This window comes from Haematobia irritans, chromosome 5, assembly GCF_050003625.1.
Source record: "Haematobia irritans isolate KBUSLIRL chromosome 5, ASM5000362v1, whole genome shotgun sequence".
Lineage (NCBI taxonomy): Eukaryota > Metazoa > Arthropoda > Insecta > Diptera > Muscidae > Haematobia > Haematobia irritans.
This window is the reverse complement of record NC_134401.1, coordinates 18533664-18556879: the sequence shown is the minus strand read 5'-3', so window position 1 is coordinate 18556879 and position 23216 is coordinate 18533664. Positions and strand designations below refer to the sequence as shown.

Below are 23216 nucleotides of genomic sequence, written 5' to 3'. Positions count from 1 at the left end.
TTTTTAAAAGAAACAACCACACCCTTTTGCAATCACAACTAATATCATCATTCTCTTTTATTTAATAGGAATGATGTCTTTTCCTTTAGAATATAAATCACATAACTCAATTATATTTTACTCTTGTTTACTAGAAACAAGCTAAAACAAAAAACATCTAGGGATAACAAATCAACCCAAAATCAAATCAAAATACAAATATCAATCAATTTTTATTGGCTATTTATGTTAATACAAGATGCTATGCCAAAAAAAATGTCATGTAACAGTCATTTGTTTGGTTGTGTTAGCCGTAATACCCTTTTGCCACGGTACCTGAAGATAACAAATAACCAAAATTGAGTCAGCAGAAAATGGCTCAGATGGAAACCCTCCGAAGATATATACGGCGAATAAGCTTAAGAAGGAAAGCAAAAAAAATCGAAACTCATCATTCTAACCAATAGGATCATTGAGAATGATTTAAATGAATGACAATTTATTTTCATAGAGAGAGAGAGAGAGAGAGAGATTATTGTTTAATGGTCTTCATCAAAGAAATGGGGCATTGTTTGTATTTGTTAGTAATTGAATATATAGCTATAGTTTCGAATAGATAGCCCCTACTATTTAGATTGCCACCAAAAAAGGTGAATAGTGTTTTCTTTCGTAATGCATAATGGTAATGTTCTGTTTTGATTTTGATTAACATTTAAATTCTAAGACACCTGGGTCGTATGATTGATATTAATTGATTTGTTTTTCGTAATATAGATCGTATGATTGGTATTAATTATTTTTACACCCTCCATCATAGGATGGGGGTATATTAACTTTGTCATTCCGTTTGTAACACATCGAAATATTGCTCTAAGACCCCATAAAGTATATATATTCTGGGTCGTGGTGAAATTCTGAGTCGATCTAAGCATGTCCGTCCGTCCGTCATTAGCGTAGCTAGACAATTTTCCTAGGGGGGGCTATAGCCCCCCTAGCTAAAAATTTATAGACTGAACTTATAGGTTCAATTATTGTTTTATTTCATAAAAAAGAATACAAAAATAGACATCAAAATAACATATAATAAAGCAACTAAAAGTAGTTCCACACTTTTCACAGCAAAAAAATAGGGATTTGTTTTAAAGGCACAACTTTAAAAGCACTTCCAAAAATGTCCTCACAAGTTAATTATATTAACTACACAGGAAGTTTTTTTACTTCAGTTTTTTCATATTTTAATGCGAAATTTTTGTTTTCTTTTTTCAAATAGTTAAAAAAAAAGATTAACAATAAATAAAATGGTAAAAATTATTCAAATTTTGCCACAAGAATGCTAAATCCATTATAGAAAAATCGATCATTTTTGAAAATATTCAAACAAGCGTTAGAATGCATTAAAAATCATAAAAAATATACAAATTATTATAAATTAATGTTTCTGGAAGCTCGAGGTCTTTATAAATATTTATATAATTCTAACAAAAGTTCGACCAAAAATCAAATAAAAAACGAATAAATAAAAATTATTTATTTGGGAAAATATCACACAACGATATGGATCACACCGTAAGAAGTGATGAAAATTTATTGCAACGGCTGTTGAAACGGTGGACATTCGTTCTATGACGAGTTCCTATTACATGCATCGCTTCTCCGCCAATTTTGCACCACTTCCGGACCCAAAAAGAACATTTTCACTCCTTTTTTGGCGACGCTTTTTTGCAGCATTATTAAGATATTAATTTATGAAAGAATACTTTTAATACCAATTACTATTTTTTAATTAAGATGACTAAACCAGACTAAACAATATAATAAAGGAGCTTTACAGCCTGTTGATGTATGTCGAATGAGCTCTGTGGATCGACTAAAATGGAAACAAACAGCTGAATTTATAACCAAAAAACAGCGTTTTCTATGCATTTCAGTCGATCGATTGAACTCGTTCGACGTACAGAAACAGGCTGTTAGTTATTCAACCATACCATAAGTTCAATCACAGCTCTATTTCATAAATATCAGACTTCAAACATTGTCATCGGCAACTGCTACCACAACCCAAGTAATTCGATTGTGTATGAAAGTATTTAGCGGAACTCTGTGCGGTTGTATATACTTGTTTAATTTTTATAAAAATGTAAAATCGTAAATAGGTTTTCAAATTCTGGGGGGGCTAAATTTTTTCTGGGGGGTCTAAGCCCCCTCCCCAACTTTCATCCGAGCCGGATGAAATTTGGTGATAGTATATGGTCTCTAACAACCATGCAAAAATTGGTCCACATCGGTCCATAATTATATATAGCCCCCATATAAACCGATCCCCAGATTTGGCTTGCGGAGCGTCTTTGAAGACCAAAATTCATCTGATTCAGTTGATATTTGGTACGTGCTGTTAGTATATGGTCTCTAACAACAATGCAAAAATTGGTCCATATCGGTTCATAATTATGTATAGCCCCCATATAAACCGATCCCCAGATTTGACCTCCGCAGCCTCGTGGAGGAGCAAAATTCATCCTATTCGGTAGAAATTTGGTACGTGGTGACATTTGGTACAATGCGCTAGTATATGACCGCTAACAAGTAAGCAAAAATTGGAATATATCGGTCTATAGTTATATATAGCCGATGCCCAAAAATAATTTACCAAAATTTTATTTCTATAGAAAATTTTGTCAAAATTTTATTACTATAGAAAATTTTGTCAAAATTTTATTTTTATAGAAGATTTTGTCAAAATTTTATTATTATACAAAATTTTGGCAAGATTTTATTTCTATAGAAAATTTTGTCAAAATTTTGTTTCTATAGAAAATTTTGTAAAATTTTATTACTATAGAAAATTTTGTCAAAATTTTATTTCTATAGAAAATTTTGTAAAATTTTATTACTATAGAAAATTTTGTCAAAATTGTATTACTATAAAACATTTTTTCAAGATTTTATTTCTATAGAAAATTTTGTAAACATTTTATTTCTATAGAAGATTTTGTCAAAATTTTATTTTTATAGAAAATTTTGTCAAAATTTTATTTCTATAGAAAATTTTGTCAAAATTTTATTTCTATAGAAAATTTTGTCAAAATTTTATTGCTATACAATCAGAATTTTATTTCTATAGAAAATTTTGTCAAAATTTTATTTCTATAGAAAATTTTGTCAAATATTTATTTCTATAGAAAATTTTGACAAAATTGTATTTCTATAGAAAAGTTTGTAAAATTTTATTTCTATAGAAAATTGTTATCAAACTTAATTATATAAGTATTTAATCGGCCTTTTTTTGTTGAATATATACCCCGTATGGACTGACTTACAATTGAGAAGACGGTGTTAAGAAGTTTTGAGGTACCTTGCCATCGGCCAGTGTTACCGCAAACCATTTAGTTCGATTGTGGATGACAGTCTTTAGTACAAGTTTCTATGCAATCCATGGTGAAGGGTACATAAGATTCGGATTGGCCAAACTTACGGCCCTATATACTTGTTTAATTTTATTATGGTACTAATGGTCGTATGATTACTATCATTATTAAGAGATAAATAAATATTATTTGGCTAAAAAACTTTACTGTCTACATACTTCACTAACAGGGTTATCAAAACCATATCCCTTAAGGTATATCTAACGTATGATTGATGTAAATATTTTTTGTAATCACAACTAAAAAATAAATAAATTGTATTTCATTTTGCATTGAATTTATCAAGGACAGATGCCTGTAGGCGTTTCCTTCATTAATGTTATTAGTTCATAAATTATTAGCAATTATTATTGCAACAATAAGCTTATTTAAATTTGTGGGTCTCTCTCTCTCTACACTATGGTCGTATGATTATTATGGACTTCTGTTTACGCTTTGGTACAATGAAGCGTATGATTATTGTAATTTTTATGCTATCGTAATTAAAAGGTAAACTGGGTACTTTTGTGTCATTATTGATATAAATTGATCCGTTTTGGTACTAAAGGCCTTATGATTAATATTAATTTAGTTTACTCTCGGTACCATGATGCGTATGATTGTTATAGTTGTTATTTTTATTTTATTATATTTAATTGTTTTGGTTTTCGTTCTATAGGTCCTATGATAAATTTTTTTACAGTTGTTACCCACTGAAAGTATTATTGATATTTTAATTTCTGGGTGCCATGATTTATTGAAAACGTTTCAATTAATTCGTTTTTTTTTTGTAGGCCGTATGATTAATATTACTTTTGTACGATTTTTTTGCGTATTAAGGGTCGTATGATTATTATAAACTTCTGTTTACTCTTGGTACTATGATGTGTATGATTTTTATTTTTTTCTCATTTGAACGATAAATATATACTTTGTGCTTTATATACTTTTATGGCCTACAACCTAATTTGTCAAGGTCATATTAATTTAGCTGTTTTGTGTTTTTGATAAATGTTCTACAATTCATAAAAAATGAAACATTCTTTTTTATCTGAACCGAGGTCATGTCACGTTTTTTCGTAGTTGACCCTTTTGGCATTTTTGAGGATTAAAACTAATTAATGAAAGCCATGACATCCATGGAAGTCTTATAAAATGCGTATCGTTAAAAGGTAAAATGAGTCCCTTTTTTATTGTGGCTAAAATTTAATGAAATATTTATTGTAAATATTTAATCAAAATTAGAATTGAAGATAAGTGGAATAAAAAACAAAACGTATTTTTCGTTAAAATTCACCCCAGTGCCAGGGGTACTGCTGGAATGAAAACTATCCAGTGTGTGATTGTTTTTTCTTTCTTCACAGTTCACTTTATGACTTTGTGAATTATGGCTACAAAGTGAAAAGTTTATATTGTGAATGTGAACTTATCTCTCCCTTTTTAATGAATTTTTTCTGATTTTTCATTTAACTCAATGATGAACGAACTTATGGTGCAGCTCAATCGGTGTGAAGCTACTTAGATGACATTTAAAACACTCAGAAATATCACCAGTGGGACTTTTAAAAAATTTTGTTCGCAGTGAATCCCACATAATTTATCAAAAAGGGCTCATTTCGATTGGTCGAAAGAAATGCAAAAAAAATACTATTGCCATGGCATAGTGACAGGTGATAAAGCATGTAATTGTGCTTACACGCCCGGTAAGCACCAGCCGACTGTTCAACGCCTTAAGAAGCGGTTGATGCATGCAGAATGCATGTTTTGAAAATATGTACCTCAATCAGAGTGACAAAAGCCCTTCGACAAATGGTTCAGAGGCATGCAAAGGTGTAAAGATCTAAATGGGGGATATTTTTAAAACCAATAAACACACGAATTTTGTATTATTCTTCCCTCTTTTATACAGCATAACAATTTATGTCTTTTTCTCTTATTTGGAAGCAATTTGTATTGGTATCACGGTTGCCACAGTTGGTAGAATTCTACCAAAAAATATTCCTGTCCAATTAGGAGGTACTTCAAAAAAATTTTTTTTTATATATTTTTTTTGTGTTTTTTTTTATTTTTTGTATAAATAAAATTTTTACAAAAATCGTAAAAAAACAATTTTGACAAACATTTATACAGAAATAAAATTTTGACAAAATTTTTTATAGATATAAAATGTTGACAGAATTTTCTATGGAACTAAAATTTTGAAAAAAATTTCTGTAGAAATAAAATTTTGACAAAACTTTCTATAGCAATAAAATTTTGACGAAATTTTCTATAGAAATAAAATTTGGAAGAAATTTTCGATAGAAATAAAATTTGGAAGAAATTTTCTATAGAAATAAAATTTTGACAAAATTTTCTATAGAAATAAAATTTGGAAAAAATTTTCGATAGAAATAAAATTTGAAAGAAATTTTCGATAGAAATAAAATTTGGAAGAAATTTTCTACAGAAATAAAATTTTGACAAAATTTTCTATAGAAACAAAATTTTGACAAAATTTTCTATAGAAATAAATTTTGCCAAAATTTTCTATAGAAATAAAATTTTGACAAAATTTTCTATAAAAATACAATTTTGACAAAATTTTCTATAGAAAAAAAAATTTGACAAAATTTTCTATAGAAATAAAATCTTGACAAAAATTTATATAGAAATAAAATTTTGATATTTTTTATAGATATAAAATTTTGACATAATTTTCTATTTGTCAACTCAAATTTTGACAAAATTTCTATAGATATAAAATTTTGACAAAATTTTCTACGGAAATAAAATTTTGACAAAATTTTCTATAGAAATAAAATGTTGATAAAAATGTATATAGAAATAAAATTTTGACAAAAATTTTCTATAGAAATAAAATGTTGACAAAATTTTCTATAGAAATAAAATTTTAACAAAATTTTCTATAGAAATACAATTTTCACAAAATTTTCTATAGAAAAAAAAATTGATAAATCTTTCTACAAAAATAAAATTTGGAAGAAATTTTCTATAGAAATAAGATTTTAGCAAAAAATATAAAATTTTAGAAAATTTTGACAAAATTTTCTATAGAGATAAAATTTTGAATAAATTTTCTATAGACATAAATTTTGACAAAATTCTCTACAAAAATACAATTTGGCAAAATATTCTAAAGAAATAAAATGTTGACAAAATTTTCTATAAAAATATAATTTTGACAAAATTTGCTAAAGAAATAAAATTTTGACAAAACTTTCTATAGAAATAAAATCTTGACAAAAATTTATATAGAAATAAAATTTTGATATTTTTTATAGACATACAATTTTCTATAGATATACAATTTTGACATAATTTTCTATTTTGTCAAAATTTGTATTTCTATAGAAAACTTTGTCAACTAAAATTTTGACAAAATTTTCTGCAGATATAAAATTTTGACAAAATTTCTATAGACATCAAATTTGGACAAAATTTTCTATAAAAATAAAATTTTGAGAAAATTTTCTATAAAAATAAAATTTGGAAGAAATTTTCTATAGAAATAAGATTTTAGCAAAAAATAGAAAATTTTAGAAATATTTGACAAAATTTTGTATATAGATAAAATTTTGAATAAATTTTCTATAGACATAAATTTTGACAAAATTCTTTACAAAAATATAATTTTGACAAAATATTCTAAAGAAATAAAATGTTGACAAAATTTTCTATAAAAATATAATTTTGACAAAATTTTCTAAAGAAATAAAATTTTGACAAAACTTTCTATAGAAATAAAATCTTGACAAAAATTTATATAGAAATAAAATTTTGATATTTTTTATAGACATAAAATTTTTTATAGATATACAATTTTGACATAATTTTCAACTTTGTCAAAATTTGTATTTCTATAGAAAACTTTGTCAACTAAAATTTTGACAAAATTTTCTGCAGATATAAAATTTTGACAAAATTTCTATAGACATAAAATTTTCACAAAATTTTCTACGGAAATAAAATTTTGACAAAATTTTCTATTGAAATAAAAAATTTTGAAAAAGTTTTCTATAGAAATAAAATTTTGACAAAATTTTCTATAGGCATAAAATTTTGACAAAATTCTCTATAAAAATATAATTTTGACACAATTTCTATAGACATAAAATTTTCACAAAATTTTCTACGGAAATAAAATTTTGACAAAATTTTCTATAGAAATAAAAAAATTTTGAAAAAGTTTTCTAAAGAAATAAAATTTTGACAAAATTTTCTATACAAATATAATTTTGACAAAATTTGCTAAAGAAATAAAATTTTGACAAAATTTTCTATAGAAATAAAATCTTGACAAAAATTTATATAGAAATGAAATTTTCTATAGATATACAATTTCACATAATTTTCTACTTTGTCAAAATTTGTATTTCTATAGAAAACTTTGTCAACTAAAATTTCGACAAAATTTTCTGCAGATATAAAATTTTGACAAAATTTTGTATAGAAATAAAATTTTGACAAAAATTTATATAGAAATAAAATTGTGACAAAATTTTCTATGGAAATAAAATTTGGACAAAAATTTATATAGAGATAAAATTTTGACAAAATTTTCTGCAGATATAAAATTTTGACAAAATTTTCTATAGAAATAAAATTTTGTCAAAATTTTCTACGGAAATAAAATTTTGACAAAATTTTTTATAGAAATAAAATGTTGACAAAAATTTATATAGAAATAAAATTTTGACAAAATTTTCTATAGAAATAAAATTTGGACAAAATTTTCTATAGAAATAAAATTTTGTCAAAATTTTCTACGGAAATAAAATTTTGACAAAATTTTTTATAGAAATAAAATGTTGACAAAAATTTATATAGAAATAAAATTTTGACAAAATTTTCTATAGAAATAAAATTTGGACAAAAATTTATATAGAGATAAAATTTTGACAAAATTTTCTGCAGATATAAAATTTTGACAAAATTTTCTATAGAAATAAAATTTTGTCAAAATTTTCTACGGAAATAAAATTTTGACAAAATTTTCTATAGAAATAAAATGTGGACAAAATTTTCTATAGAAATTGAATTTTTACAAAATTTTCTATAGGAATAAAATTTTTGACAAATTTTTTGGTAAAATTTTCTCCAAATTTTGATAGATTAGTTTTGGCTCGAGTGGCAAACGTGATTGGTATACGCTATCGTATAATTAATACTATTAGAACTATGTATACGCTCCTTGGGCCTCTCTGGAAGATATTTTAGCTGTTATGCTATAGTAGCATTCTTTTGTTTCTTTTAGTGGCATTGAAATTAAACTTTTGACTCTGCCATATTTTAAAATATTTCAAGTTTAGGATTTTAGGTACACTGGATCGTATAATTGATATTTGTAATATAAGAATCATGTATACGCTCCATGGGTCTATCCAGATGTTATTATAGCTCGGAAATGTGCATTTTCATACCGTCCACCATAGAATGGAGGGTATACTAACTTCGTCATTCGATTTGTAAAGCGTCAAAATATTGGTCAAACATCCCATAACGTATATATATTCTGGGTCGTGATGAAATTCTATGTCGATCATGCGATATCTGTCCGTGTGTTGAAATCGAGCTAACTTCCGAATGAAATAAACTATTGGCTTGAAGCTTTGAATGAGTAATTTGATGTAGTTTGAAAGGTATTGTAGTAGGCCATATAAGACAACTTTTCGATATCCTGATTTTACTTCCGGGGCTGCCTGGAAGAGAAAATTTTATCTGATCCGGTGGAAATACGGTACGTGAGGTTATTATATATCTTCTAACAACCATGCAACTAGTAATCCATATTAATCCATAATTATACATAACATTCATGTAAACCGACCCACTGATTTGATATCTGGGACCTCCAAAAATAGTCAAATTCATTCGATTGTATTGTAGGTCGGTATGAGATGTTAGTATAGGCCATTTAATAACCATTAAACAATTTCCATAACCGTTCTCTATTATATGTAGGCCCCTAATAAACTGGTCCCCAGATTTGACTTCTTGAGCATCATGAAGGAAAAAATTTCTAGAGAGCAACTTGTGAGATCGGTCTGTATGAGAGCTACAACACAACATTGACATTTTTAATTTTTAATATACTATCGAAGTAACCTGCTACATATGCATGTATACACAAATTTCAGTATTATATCGATCCCAACACAACGGCGAAACAGTTCTTGGAAACGCTATATATTTCACAAGCTTTTCTTTCACGAATACAAAACTCTTTCAAAAAGAATATATCTTTAACAATGAGTTTCTTTGTTTCTTTAGCTTTGAAATATTTTTGCATTGTTATCAAATAAAGTTTATTCTCTTTCCTTTTTATATTCATGTTACTGCCTTGTTTAATACTTTCTCAAAATATATTATTTTTGTTTGTTTTTTTTTTGTTTTTGTTTTAAGAAGAAAAAAGAATGCTACATTTTTGCTATTACAGCTTTTAGCACAAAAGAAGATGGATATTTGTTCACTGTCGTAAACCACGAAAAAATACGAGTTTTTTCATACCAGTAGCGTGTACATAAACTTTTGTTGAAACGTGTTGATGTTAATGCATGAATGGATAAATGGTCTTTTAAATAAAGAGTGAATACTTTTATATATGCCGGCTCATGTATACGATGAATAGGATGTCACGAAAGTCGACAACAGGTCCACAAGGGTGGGGTTCAATTTTTTTATAGAAATAAAATTTGGATAAATTTTTCTTTCGAAACAAACATTTTGAAAAAATGTTCTATAGAAGTAAATTTGAGAAAAATTTTCCACAGAAATAAAATTTTGAGAAAATTTTTTATAGACATAAAATTTTGACAAATTTTCTATAGAAATAAAATTTTCAAAAAATTTTCTATCAAAATAAAATGTTCAGTAAATTGTCTATACAAATAATTTCTCACGCACGACATATTTATGACATCAAATTTTGACAAATTTTTCTATAGAAATAAAACTTTCCAAAAATTTTCTATAAAAATAAAATTTTCAGTAAATTGTCTATACAAATAACAGTTTGACAAAATTTTCTATAGATACGAAATTTTGAGAACATTTTCTGTAGAAAAAAAATTTGGAGGAAATTTGCTATAGAAATAAAATTTTGAGAAAATTCTCTATAGAAATAAAATTTGGACAAAATTTGCTATAGAAATAAAATTTTGTCAAAATTTTTTATGGAAATAAAATTTTGTCAAAATTTTCTATAGAAATAAAATTTTGAGAAAATTTTCTATAGAAATAAAATTTTGAAAAAAAAATTCTATAGCAATACAATTTTGATAAAATTTTTTATAGAAATAAAATTTTGAGAAAATTTTTTATAGAAATAAAATTTTGAGAAAATGTTGTATAGAAATAAAATTTACAAAAACAAAAATTCTATAGAAATAAAATTTGGATACAATTTTCTATAGAAATACAATTTTGATAAAATTTTCTATAGAAATACAATTTTGATAAAATTTTCTATAGAAATAAAATTTTGAGAAAATTTGCTATAGAAATAAAATTTCGTCAAAATTTTCTATAGAAATAAAATTTTGTCAAAATTTTCTATAGAAATAAAATTTTGAGAACATTTTCTGTAAAAAAAAAATTTGGAGGAAATTGCTATAGAAATAAAATTTTGAGAAAATTCTCTATAGAAATAAAATTTTGAGAAAATTCTAATAGAAATAAAATTTGGAGAAAATTTGCTATAGAAATAATATTTTGTCAAAATTTTCTATAGAAATAAAAGAAAATTTTCTATAGAAATAAAATTTTGAAAAAAAAAATTCTATAGAAATAAAACGTTGAAAAAAAATTCTATAAAAAACAAATTTTCAGAAAATTTTCTACAGAAATACAATTTTGAGAAAATTTTCTTTAGAAATAAAATTTTGAGAAAATTTTCTTTAGAAATAAAATTTGAGAAAATTTTCTATAGAAATCAAATCTTTCTATAAAAAAAAATTTTTTTCTATTAAAAAAAATTGTCAAAATCTTCTATAGAAATAACATTTTGAAGAAATTTTCCATAGAAATAAAAGTTTGACAAAATTTTCTATAGAAATAACATTTTGACAAAATTTTTTATAGAAATAACATTTTGACAACATTTTGTATAGAAATAAAATATACCCCCACCACAATTCTATGGTGGTGGTTAGATGTGTGCGCGTGACTGAAATTTCACCCACACGCACGCACATACACGAAGCAAAATGTTTATTCACGCACACTCACGGACGATACGTGTGGTAGCCAATCCCACTTAACACATTAACGATATGAAAACCAGTAGGCACGCACGAACTACTTTTAAAGACTCACGCTCTCGTACGATTCACGACAATTCACGTGATTCACGACAAATTCACGAGACTCACGACATTTTCCAAACGGAAATAACAAAAGGTAATAAAATTCAAAGATGGAATATAGTTCGAGAGATAAATTTATTTCAGTTAATATACGAGTATGAATTAAATCTTGATTTTTTCCTTGAGCGTGATTTTACAGAAATGTTATTCACGCACATTCACGAACCGATTTTATTTCTCACGCACGCTCACGCACGACATATTTTTTTAAGTCCCATTCACGCACATTCACGAGAGTTGCTTTGAATTTTGTTCACGACTCACGTGATTCACGCGTGAATCACGCGTGTCACGAGTATTTCGTGTCACACGCACACCTCTAGTGAAAATTGTGCCTTGTGGCGTATGAATTGTATTATTTTTGTACGCAATACGTATACGCAACAGGGTACCATGGGGGTGCGTATTTCAACTAAATAAAACTACCTAATTTTTATACCCACCATCATAGAATGGGGGTATATTAACTTTGTCATTCCGTTTGTAAAACATCGAAATATTGCTCTAAGACCCCATAAAGTATATATATTCTGGGTCGTGGTGAAATTCTGAGTCGATCTAAGCATGTCCGTCCGTCCGTCCGTCCGTCCGTATGTTGAAATCACGCTAACTTCCGAACGAAACCAGCTATCGACTTGAAACTTGGCACAAGTAGTTGTTATCGACGTAAGTCGGATGGTATTGAAAATGGGCCACATCGGTCCACTTTTACGTATAGCCCCCATACAAAGGGACCCTCAGATTTGGCTTGTGGAGCCTCTAACAGAAGCATATTTCATCCGATCCGGCTAAAATTTGGTACATGGTGTTGGTATATGGTCTATAACATCCATGCCAAAATTGGACCATATCGGTCCTTAATTATATATAGCCCCCATATAAAACGATCCCCAGATTTGGCTTGTGGAGCCTCTAAGAGAAGCATATTTCATCCGATCCGGCTGAAATTTGGTACATGGTGATGGTATATGGTCTCTAACAATCATGCGAAAATTGGTCCACATCGGTCCATAATTATATATAGCCCCCATATAAACCGATCTCCAGATTTGGCTTGCGAATCCTCAAAGAGAAGCAAATTCCATCCGATCCAGCTGAAATTTGGTACATGGTATTGGTATATGGTCTCTAACAACCGTGCAAAAATTGGTCCACATCGGTCCATAATTATAAATAGCGCCCGTATAAACCGATGCCCAGATTTGGATTGCGGAGCCTCAAAGAGAAGCAAATTTCATCCGATCCGCCTGAAATTTGGTACATGATATTGGTATATGGTCTCTAACAATCATGCAAAAATTGGTCCGCATCGGTCCATAATTATATGTAGCCCCCATATAAACCGATCTCCAGATTTGGCTTGCGAATCCTCAAAGAGAAGCAAATTCCATCCGATCCGGCTGAAGTTTGGTGCATGTTATTGGTATATGGTCTCTAACAACCGTGCAAAAATTGGTCCACATTGGTCCATAATTATATATAGCGCCCGTATAAACCGATCCCCAGATTTGGGTTGCGGAGCCTCAAAGAGAAGTAAATTTCATCCGATCCGCCTGAAATTTGGTACATGATATTGGTATATGGTCTATAACAACCATGCGAAAATTGGTCCACATCGGTCCATAATTATAAATAGCCCCCATATAAACCGATCCCCAGATTTGGCTTGCGAAGTCTCCAAGAGAAGCAAATTTCATCCAATCCGGTTGTAATTTGGAACATCGTGTTAGTATATGATCTTTAACAACCGTGCCAGAATTGGTCCATATCGGTCCATAAATATATATAGCCCCCATATAAAACGTTCTCCAGATTTGACCTCCGGAGCCTCTTGGAGGAGCAAAATTCATCCGATCCGGTTCAAATTAGAAACGTGGTGTTAGTATATGGTCGCTAACAAACATACCAAAATTGATCCAATCACACAAAAATTGGTCCATATCGGTTCATAATCATGGTTGCCACTAGAGCCAAAAAAAATCTACCAAAATTTAATTTCTATAGAAAATTTTGTCAAAATTTTATTTCTAGAGAAAATTTTGTTAAAATTTTATTCGGTTCATAATAAAATTTTCATCATTGTCAAAAGTTTATTTCTATAGAAAATTTTGTTCAAATTTTATTCGGTTCATAATCATGGTTGCCACTCGAGCCAAAAATAATCTACCAAGATTTTATTTCTATAGAAAATTTTGTCAAAAGTTTATTTCTTTCTATAGAAAATTTTGCAAAATTTTATGTCTACTTTGTCAAACTGAATTATATACGTATTGGATCGATCTTTTTTGATTTAATATATACCACGTATGGACTTAGATACAATTTAGAAGATAGTGTTAGGAGGTTTTAAGATAGCTTGCCATCGGCAAGCGTTACCGCAACTTAAGTAATTCGATTGTGGATGGCAGTGTTTAGAAGAAGTTTCTACGCAATCCATGATGGAGGGTACATAAGCTTCTGCCTGGCCGAACTTACGGCCGTATATACTTGTTTATATTCTGGTTTTATCGTCTATATAGGATTTTATTTAATTAAAATATTTTATAGTTTAGTTTAAAAAGGTGAGGAAGTTTTTTTAAACGGGTGAATTACTCCAATACAAATTTATTTTTTATTCGTCCGACCATTTTTTTAAGAGTCTATTAATTAATGGCAACGATACCCTGTGGCGTATGAATGTTATTATTTTTATAGTTAATACGTATACGCCACATAGTTTATTAAAGGATATGTTCCACTACCCAAAAATTTGTATATTCTGGTGTTATCGGTAGCGAAGGTTTTTATATAATTAAAAGTATAAATTTAAATGGTGACTTGTCCTAGGTCTTATGAGACGGACAATACGAAATTTGTGACATTAATTTAAAACAAGTGAGTATCACAAATATTTTTTGTAGTTCGTTGTTTTTTTTTCACTATGACATAGATTAATGTTCTTTTCAACTAGCGAATTTCTTAAGTAAAACATGTTGCTTTTTATCCAGTGATTCTTTTTTGTTCATTATGACATTGTCAAAACCATAGTTTTGTATTAAAAAAATCATTAAAAAAAAAAAAAAAATAAAAAAACATTCCTTTGTTTTCCATTACACTCCAATACACCTATTGATGCAAGTGAAGGTATTAAATCAGAGTGGTTGCAGAATATTTACAATTTTATTATTATTTTTGTGTGTGTTTTATTTTATACACTACAGGCGTGTTGTACTTACCACGTGCCCGTGGCTTGGTGAGTAACTTTAGCACTATGCTATTATATGCTGTTTCATCGGCTACACCAGAATCCTTAACAAGTTTCTCTTTGACTGCAATACAGATATTGTGGCGAGCCAACAATTCTTCCAATTCTTCAAAAGCCTTTAGGGTAGGAAAAAAAGAAAATAAAAAGGCAAAACATTTTCATATTCATTTATTATAGGATTTTTGGAGATTTTTTTTTTGTTTTAAAATTTATTAACCAAGTTTTTTCTTTGGTTTAATTAATAGACAGTATATTTTTGCTATGGAAACCGACACATTCTTCCTTTGAAATAATTATTTGAAATATTTTAATATGTGTTTTTTTGTTGCATTGATTTGCATTTTATTTCTTACCTTAATGCCATAGTTACTTTCTTCATAGATTATGGAAACATAACTCCAGCCTAAACGTTTTACAATTTCCACCATAGCCTTAACCTGATAGTGATCCGACGGTATAGTTCGAGAGAAATATTCGAAGCGTTGTTTGTTGCTTAATTCAGGGCTAGTGGAGAAAAATGAGACCTGAAATAAAGAAGTAAATAAAAAGAGATTTTTTTATACACTAACTTTTAAAAGATAAAAAATTTTAAAAAATATTAAATATTTAATTTTTTTATTAAAAATACTAGATCCCATTTTATGGCAAATTCAACATCTTTCAAGAAATTGAAAGATATAATTTTCAGTTTTTTTTTTTGGGTTTTAAATCTCTATTATCTTATTTGACCTTATAAAAAATTCAGAAATTTTAATCTATTGCGAAAACTGGGAAAAAATGATTTTTATATATTACCTTAAAATAAATTCTTGTTAATTGAAAATTATGTCTATCTCTCGAAGAGTAGTTTTGGATCTTCATTAAAAGTAATGACTTAGGGAGATTTTTTTGTAGAAGCTTACTAGGAGAATTAGTTGGAGACACATAGAATACATCAGCAATCGATGATCGTTTTTTTCCAGGTAATTCGTGCTTTAAATTTGTGAGTTTTCTTTTGGAAACTTTTGGACCACATGGTAATAATTTTGTAACGATATTGGAATTGATAGTGACTTCCCGACCCTAGGACAGTTCTGTAAGATAACGCTGGTCACTAAAGGGTACCCTCAGGTAAAAGGATTAACTCGATAACCTTTTGTGACAATTTTTTTATTGCGCCACCAACTTCCATAGTTTCTACACTAATACATAAATAATTTTTTTATGGAGTAACATTTAAGCCTCGATCGATCATTAGGATTCTAAATATGACGTGTTTCGAAAGCAAATGTCTCGTTTTCATTTTGGGGTATTTATTTTTTTAAATCTTTTTTTATCCTCCACCAGAGGATGGGGGGTATATTAACGTAGTAATTCCGTTTGTAACACATCGAAATATTGCTCTAAGACCCCATAAAGTATATTCTGGGTCGTGGTGAAATTCTGAGTCGATCTAAGCATGTCCGTCCGTCCGTCCGTCTGTTGAAATCACGCTAACTTCCGAACGAAACAAGCTATCGACTTGAAACTTGGCACAAGTAGTTGTTATTGATGTAGGTCGGAAGGTATTGCAAATGGGCCATATCGGTCCACTTTTACGTATAGCCCCCATATAAAGGGTAATTTGGAACACGGTGGTAGTACATGATCTTTAACAACCGTGCCAGAATTGGTCCATATCGGTCTATAATTATATATAGCCTCCTCCGGAGCCTCTTGGAGGAGCAAAATTCATCCGATTTGGTTGAAATTTAGTACATAGTGTTAGTATATGGTCTCTAACAACCATCAAAAAATTGGTCCATATCTTTCATAATTATATATAGCCCCCATATAAACCCATCCCTCGATTTGGCTTGCGGAGCTTCTAAAAGAAGCAAATTTCATCTGATCCGGCTGAAATTTGGTACGTGGTGTTAGTATATGGTCTCTAACAACCATGCAGGAATTGGTCCACATCGGTCCATAATTATATATAGCCCCCATATAAACCGATCCCCAGATTTCAACTCCGGAGCCAAATGGATGAGCAAAATTTATCCGATTCGGTTGAAATTTGGTACGTGGTGTTGGTATAGGGTCTCTCAAAACCATGCAAAAATTGGTCCATAGCGGTCTTAATTATATATAACCACCATTTAAACCGATCCCCAGATTTGACCTCCGGAGCTCTTGGAGGAGCAAAATTCATCCGATACAGTAGAAATTAAATACGTGGTAAAATTTGGTACATTGCGCTGGTATATGGCCGCTAGCAGCCAAACTTGGTCCATATCGGTCTATAGTTATATGTAGCCGATCTCCAAAAATAAACTACTAAAATTTTATTTCTATATAAATATTTGCCAAAATTTTATTACTATAGAAAATTTTGCCAAAATTTTATTACTATAGCAAATTTTGTCAAGATTTTTTTTCTATAGAAAATTTTGTCAAAATTTTATTTCTATAGAAAATTTATTAAAAATTTTATATCTATAGAAAATCTTGTCAAAATAATATTTCTATAGAAAATCTTGTAAAAATTTTATTTCTATAAAAAATTTTGTCAAAACTTTATTTCTATAGAAAATTTTGCCAAAATTTTAGTACTACAACAAAATTTTATTACTATAGCAAATTATGTCAAGATTTTATTTCTATAGAAAATTTTGTCAACATTTTATTTCTATAGAAAAATTTTTCAAAATTTTATTTCTATAGAAAATGTTGCCAAAATTTTATTGCTATAGAAATATTTGTCAAAATTTTATTTCTATAGAACATTTTGTCAAAATTTTATTTCTATAGAAAATCTTGTCAAAATTTTAATACAACAGAAAATTGTGTTTAAATTTTATTACAAAAGAATATTTTGGCAAAATTTTTTTACAATAGAAAATTTTGTCAAAATTTTACTTCTATAGAAAATTTTATCAAAATTTTATTTCTGTAGAAAATTTTCTCAAAATTTTATTTCTATTGACAATTGTGCCAAAATTTTAATTGTATAGAAACTTTTGTCAAATTTTTTTTTATAGAAAATTTTGTTAAAATTTTATTTCTATAGAAAATTTTGTCAAAATTTTATTTCTATAGAAAATTTTGTCAAAATTTTATTACAATAGAAATTTTTGGCAAAATTTTATTTCTTTAGAAAATTTTGTCAAAATTTTATTTCTTTAGAAAATTTTGGCAAATTTTATTTCTTTAGAAAATTTTGTCAAAATTTTATTTTTATAGAAAAATTTTTCAAAATTTTATTTCTATAGAAAATGTTGCCAAAATGTTATTGCTATAGAAATATTTGTCAAAATTTTATTTCTATAGAACATTTTGTCAATATTTTATTGCAATAGAAAATTTTGTCAAAATAATATTTCTATAGAAAATCTTGTCAAAATTTTATTTCTATAAAAAATTTTGTCAAAACTTTATTTCTATAGAACATTTTGTCAAAATTTTATATCTATAGAAAATTTTTTCAAAATTTTATTTCTCCACCATCTCACTCAGCATGCATCAAGCGAGAATGGCTTCAAAAAGATGTTCCTCCTTTCATTTCTACCACACAAAGGCCACTAAAATCTATGGATCTGAATACGTTGGACTTTTACACCTGAGGCAGATCATAGTTCCCTTTGAATATCTAATGTAGATCTTAGTCTTGCTAACTTATTTAAATTTTGTTGTCCATTCTAGAACAGTTTTAGAAATTATATATAGAAATTTTGTCAAAATTTTGTTTTTATAGAAAATTTTGTCAAAATTTTATTTCTGTAGAAAATGTTGTCAAAACTTTATTTTTATAGAAAATTTTGTCTAAATTTTATTTCTATAGAAAATTTTGCCAACATTTTATTGCAATAGAAAATTTTGTCAAAATATTACTTCTATAGAAAATTTTGTCCAATTTTTTTTTATAGAATTTTTTTTCAAAATTTTACTTCTACCACCATCTCACTCAGCAATCAAATCGGATGAATTTTGCTCCTCCAAGAAGCTCCGTAGGTCAAATCTGGGGATCGGTTTATATGGGGCTATATATAATTATGGACCGATATGGACCAATGTTTGCGTGGTTATTATAGACCATATACTAACACGACGTACCAAATTTCAAACGTATCGGTTAAATTTTGCTCCTCCAAGAGGCTCGGAGTTCAAATCTGAGGATCGGTTTATATGGGGGCTATATATAATTTTGGACCGATATGGACCAATTTTTGCTGGTTGTTAGAGACCATATACTAACACCACTTACCAAATTTCACCCGGATCGGATGAATTTTGCTACTCCAAGAGGCTCCGAGGTCAAATCTGCCAGTCGGTTTATATGGGGGCTAACGTAAAAGTGGTCCAATATGGCCCATTTACAATGCCATCCTACCTACATCAATAACAACTACTTATGCCAAGTTTCAAGTCGATAACTTGTTTCGTTAGGAAGTTAGCGTGAATTCAACAGACGGACGCACGGACGGACATGCTTAAATCGACTCAGTATTTCACGACGACCCAGAATATATATAATTTATGGGGACTTAGAACAATATTTCGATGTGTTACAAACGGAAATACAAAGTTCATATATCACCATCCTATGGTCGAGGGTATAAAAATTAGCTCCGATTTGCTACTTTCCAGTTTTTGGGGTTACTTTTTCAAAACAAATTTTCCTCGTTCTGCTACGAATGAAAGTTTTTGAGCCTTTTTTTGTATATTCTCTGTGCTCAGACTCATATCTACATAAGAGATACAAATACTTGCGAAACTTCTTCAACTCCACAATATAACCCTAAGAATATTTATGGGAAAATTCCCCTCACTTTACCATTCTAAGTACTTAAAAAAGCATTAGTTTACAAATTTTGCACTCGTTATTTTTCCACTTGCTAGTTTTTTTAAATCTGCTAGTGAAGTATTTATAATATGAACAAATTTACAAGATCTCATTATATGAAGATAATTTTGCATATCATTATTACTTCCCCTAAGAAATTGCTAACCCCTTTTATTCATTCGGTTTACTCTCTTTCCCCTAAAAGCAAACTATCTTGCAGTACGAAAAACCAGTCGTCCTTCTGTATCATTTTGTTAACATCATTATGAGCAAATGTGTTTGATGAAAAAACGTCCATAAATATTCGTATTTAAATTTATGCCAACAGATGTGGCTCTTTGATGAAATTTTCCACTTTTTGATACTCAAGATGAATGCAGAAAAATAAAAAATATTGCAAAAAATTATGATAATGAGTATGACGGTAGAAGGCAAAGAATATTGAATGTATTTAAAATAAATTTCAAAGGATTACGTTTGATTTTTGGATAAATCTTTAAAGAATGAAAAATCGAGGTTAAAATTTAAGATCAGAAATTTGATACAATTAAATTTAAGGCATTTGCGTAAGGCATATATTAAACAGAGGAGTATCATATTGGCTTGTATTAGCAATGCATCCTTAAGTGAATGTCCAAATTTTGGCATACAATTTTTGTAAGTGTATAAAAAAAAACTTCTCAAAGATATTGCAAAATCGATTAAATCACAAGAAACCCTCTTTTTTTACCTGTGACCATTACTAGGTGACTAGGTGAAAAATGCTGCAGCAGCTTTTCGTTTGGCACTTTCATCATCTTCATATAATTTCATTCCTTTATACTGGTCCCTTAGTATTGTTCAGGATGTTAACAAAAGATTTAATTTGCCGTGTGCGAAGCAAATTGAAATTTTAAGCTTTATAATAAGAGAAGAAACTGCAAGTAGTAATTGAAAATTTGGTTTATGGGTTTTATTTTTTTAAGATGATGAAGCCATTCTTTATAAGATATCTAGGACGTCATATTTATTTATATAAAGGAATACTCTCTTTATATGAATAAATATTATACTATAATGCAAAATTTTATTTTTATAGAAAATTTTGTCAAAATTTTATTTCTAGAGAATATTTTGTCAAAATTTTATTTCTAGAGAATATTTTGTCAAAATTTTATTTCAATAGAAGATTTTGTCAAAATTTTATTTGTATAGAAAAATTTGTCAAAATTTTATTTCTATAGAAAATGATGTAAAAATTTTATTTCTATAGAAAATTTTATCAAAATTTTATTTCTATAGAAAATTTTCAAAATTTTATTTCTATAGAAACTTTTGTCAATATGTTATTTCTATAAAAAAATTTTGTCAAAATTTTATTTCTTTAGAAAATTTTGGCAAAATTTTATTTCTATAGAAAATTTTGTCAAAAATTTTTTTTCTATAGAAAATTTTTTCAATATTGTTTTTCTATAGAAAATTTTATCAAAATTTAATTTCTATAGAAAATTTTATCAAAATTTCATTTTTAGAGAATATTTTGTCAACATTTTATTTCTTTCGAAAATTTTGTCAACATTTTATTTCTAGAGAATATTTTGTCACAATTTTATTTCCAAAGAAAATTTTGTCAAAATTTTATTTCTATAGAAAATTTTGTCAAAATTTTATTTCTATAGAAAATTTTATCAAAATTTTATTTCTATTCTAATTCTAATTTAATTCTATAATTTCTATTTTAATTCTATAGAAAATTGTCAAAATTTTATTTCTATAGAAACTTTTGTCAATGTGTTGCGTTAGGTTTGGTTAGGAGGCAGCCCGATGTGTCAGGCTCACTTAGACTATTCAGTCCATTGTGATATCACATTGGTGAACTTCTCTCTTATCACTGAGTGCTGCCCGATTCCATGTTGAGCTCAATGACAAGGGACCTCCTTTTTACAGCCTAGTCCAAAAGGCGTTCCACATTACAGCGAAACCACTTAGAGAAGCTTTGAAACCCTCAGAAATGCCACCAGCATTACTGAGGTGGGATAATCCATCGCTGAAAAACTTTTTGGTGTTCGGTCGAAGCAGGAATCGAACCCACGACCTTGTGAATGCAAGACGGGCATGCTAACCATTGCACCACGGTGGCTTGTCAAAATGTTATTTCTATAAAAAAAATTTGTCAAAGTTTTATTTCTTTAGAAAATTTTTTCAATATTGTTTTTTTATCAAAATTTCATTTCTATAGAAAACTTTGTCAAAATTTTATTTCCATAGAAAATTTTTTCAAAATTTTATTTCTATAGAAAATTTTGTCAAAATTGTATTTATATTGAAAATTTTGTCAAAATTTTATTTCTATAGAAAATTTTGTCAAAATGGTATTTCTATAGAAAATTTTGTCAAAATTTTATTTCTATAGAAAATGATGTCAAAATTTTGTTTCTATATTAGGTGGCAGCCCGATGTATCAGACTCACTTAGACTATTCAGTCCATTGTGATACCACATTGGTGAACTTCTCTCTTATCACTGAGTGATGCCCGATTCCATGTTAAGCTCAATAACAATTGACCTCCTTTTTGTAGCCGAGTCCGAACGGTGTTCCACATTGCAGTGAAATCACTTAGAGAAGCTTTGAAACCCTCAGAAATGTCACCAGCATTACTGAGGTGGGATAATCCACGGCTGAAAAACTTTTTGGTGTTCGGTCGAAGCAGTAATCGACCCCACGACCTTTGGAATGTAAGGCGGGCATGCTTACCATTGCACCACGATGGCTTGTCATTATGTTATTTCTATAAAAAAATTTTTTCAAAATTTTATTTATTGTATTTCTATTGAAAATTTTGTCAAAATATTATTTCTTTAGAAAATTGTGTCAAAATTTTATTTTTATAGAAAAATTTTTTCCTAATTTTATTTCTTTAGAAAATTTTGTCAAAATTTTATTGCTATAGAAAATTTTGTCAAAATTTCATTTTTATAGAAAATTTTCTCAAAATTTTATTTTTATAGAAAATTTTGTCAAATTTGTATTTCTATTGAATTTTTTTTTTTCAAAATATTATTTCTATAAAAAATTTTGTCATAATTTTATTTCGTTAGAAAATTTTGTTAAAATTTTATTGCTACAGAAAATTTTGTCAAAATTTTATTTTTATGGAAAATTTTCTCAAAATTTTGTTTTTATGGAAAATTTTTCCAAAATTTTATTGCTATAGAAAATGTTGTCAAAATTTTATTTCTATAGAAAATTTTGTCAACATTTTATTTCTATAGAAAATTTTGTCAAAATTTTATTTCTACAGAAAATTTTGTCAAAATTTTATTTCTATAGAAAATTTTGTCAAAATTATAATTATATAGCACATTTTTCAAAATTGCATTTCTATGGAAAATTTTGTCAAAGTTTTATTTCTATAAAAAATTTTATCAAATTATAATTCTAT

General features: G+C 27.9%; 1 protein-coding gene across 1 annotated transcript in view; it reads right to left on the bottom strand.

Moving 5' to 3' along the window:
- mtt (mangetout) overlaps window positions 1–23216 on the bottom strand; it is a 160367-nt gene that overhangs the window by 84242 nt on the left and 52909 nt on the right. Inside the window, exons 3-4 of the mRNA XM_075311324.1 lie at window positions 15347–15517; window positions 14965–15109 (exon numbers count right to left, since the gene is read on the bottom strand). Of these exons, the coding sequence (XP_075167439.1) occupies window positions 14965–15109; window positions 15347–15517 (316 nt within the window). The remainder of the gene's footprint in view (window positions 1–14964; window positions 15110–15346; window positions 15518–23216) is intronic.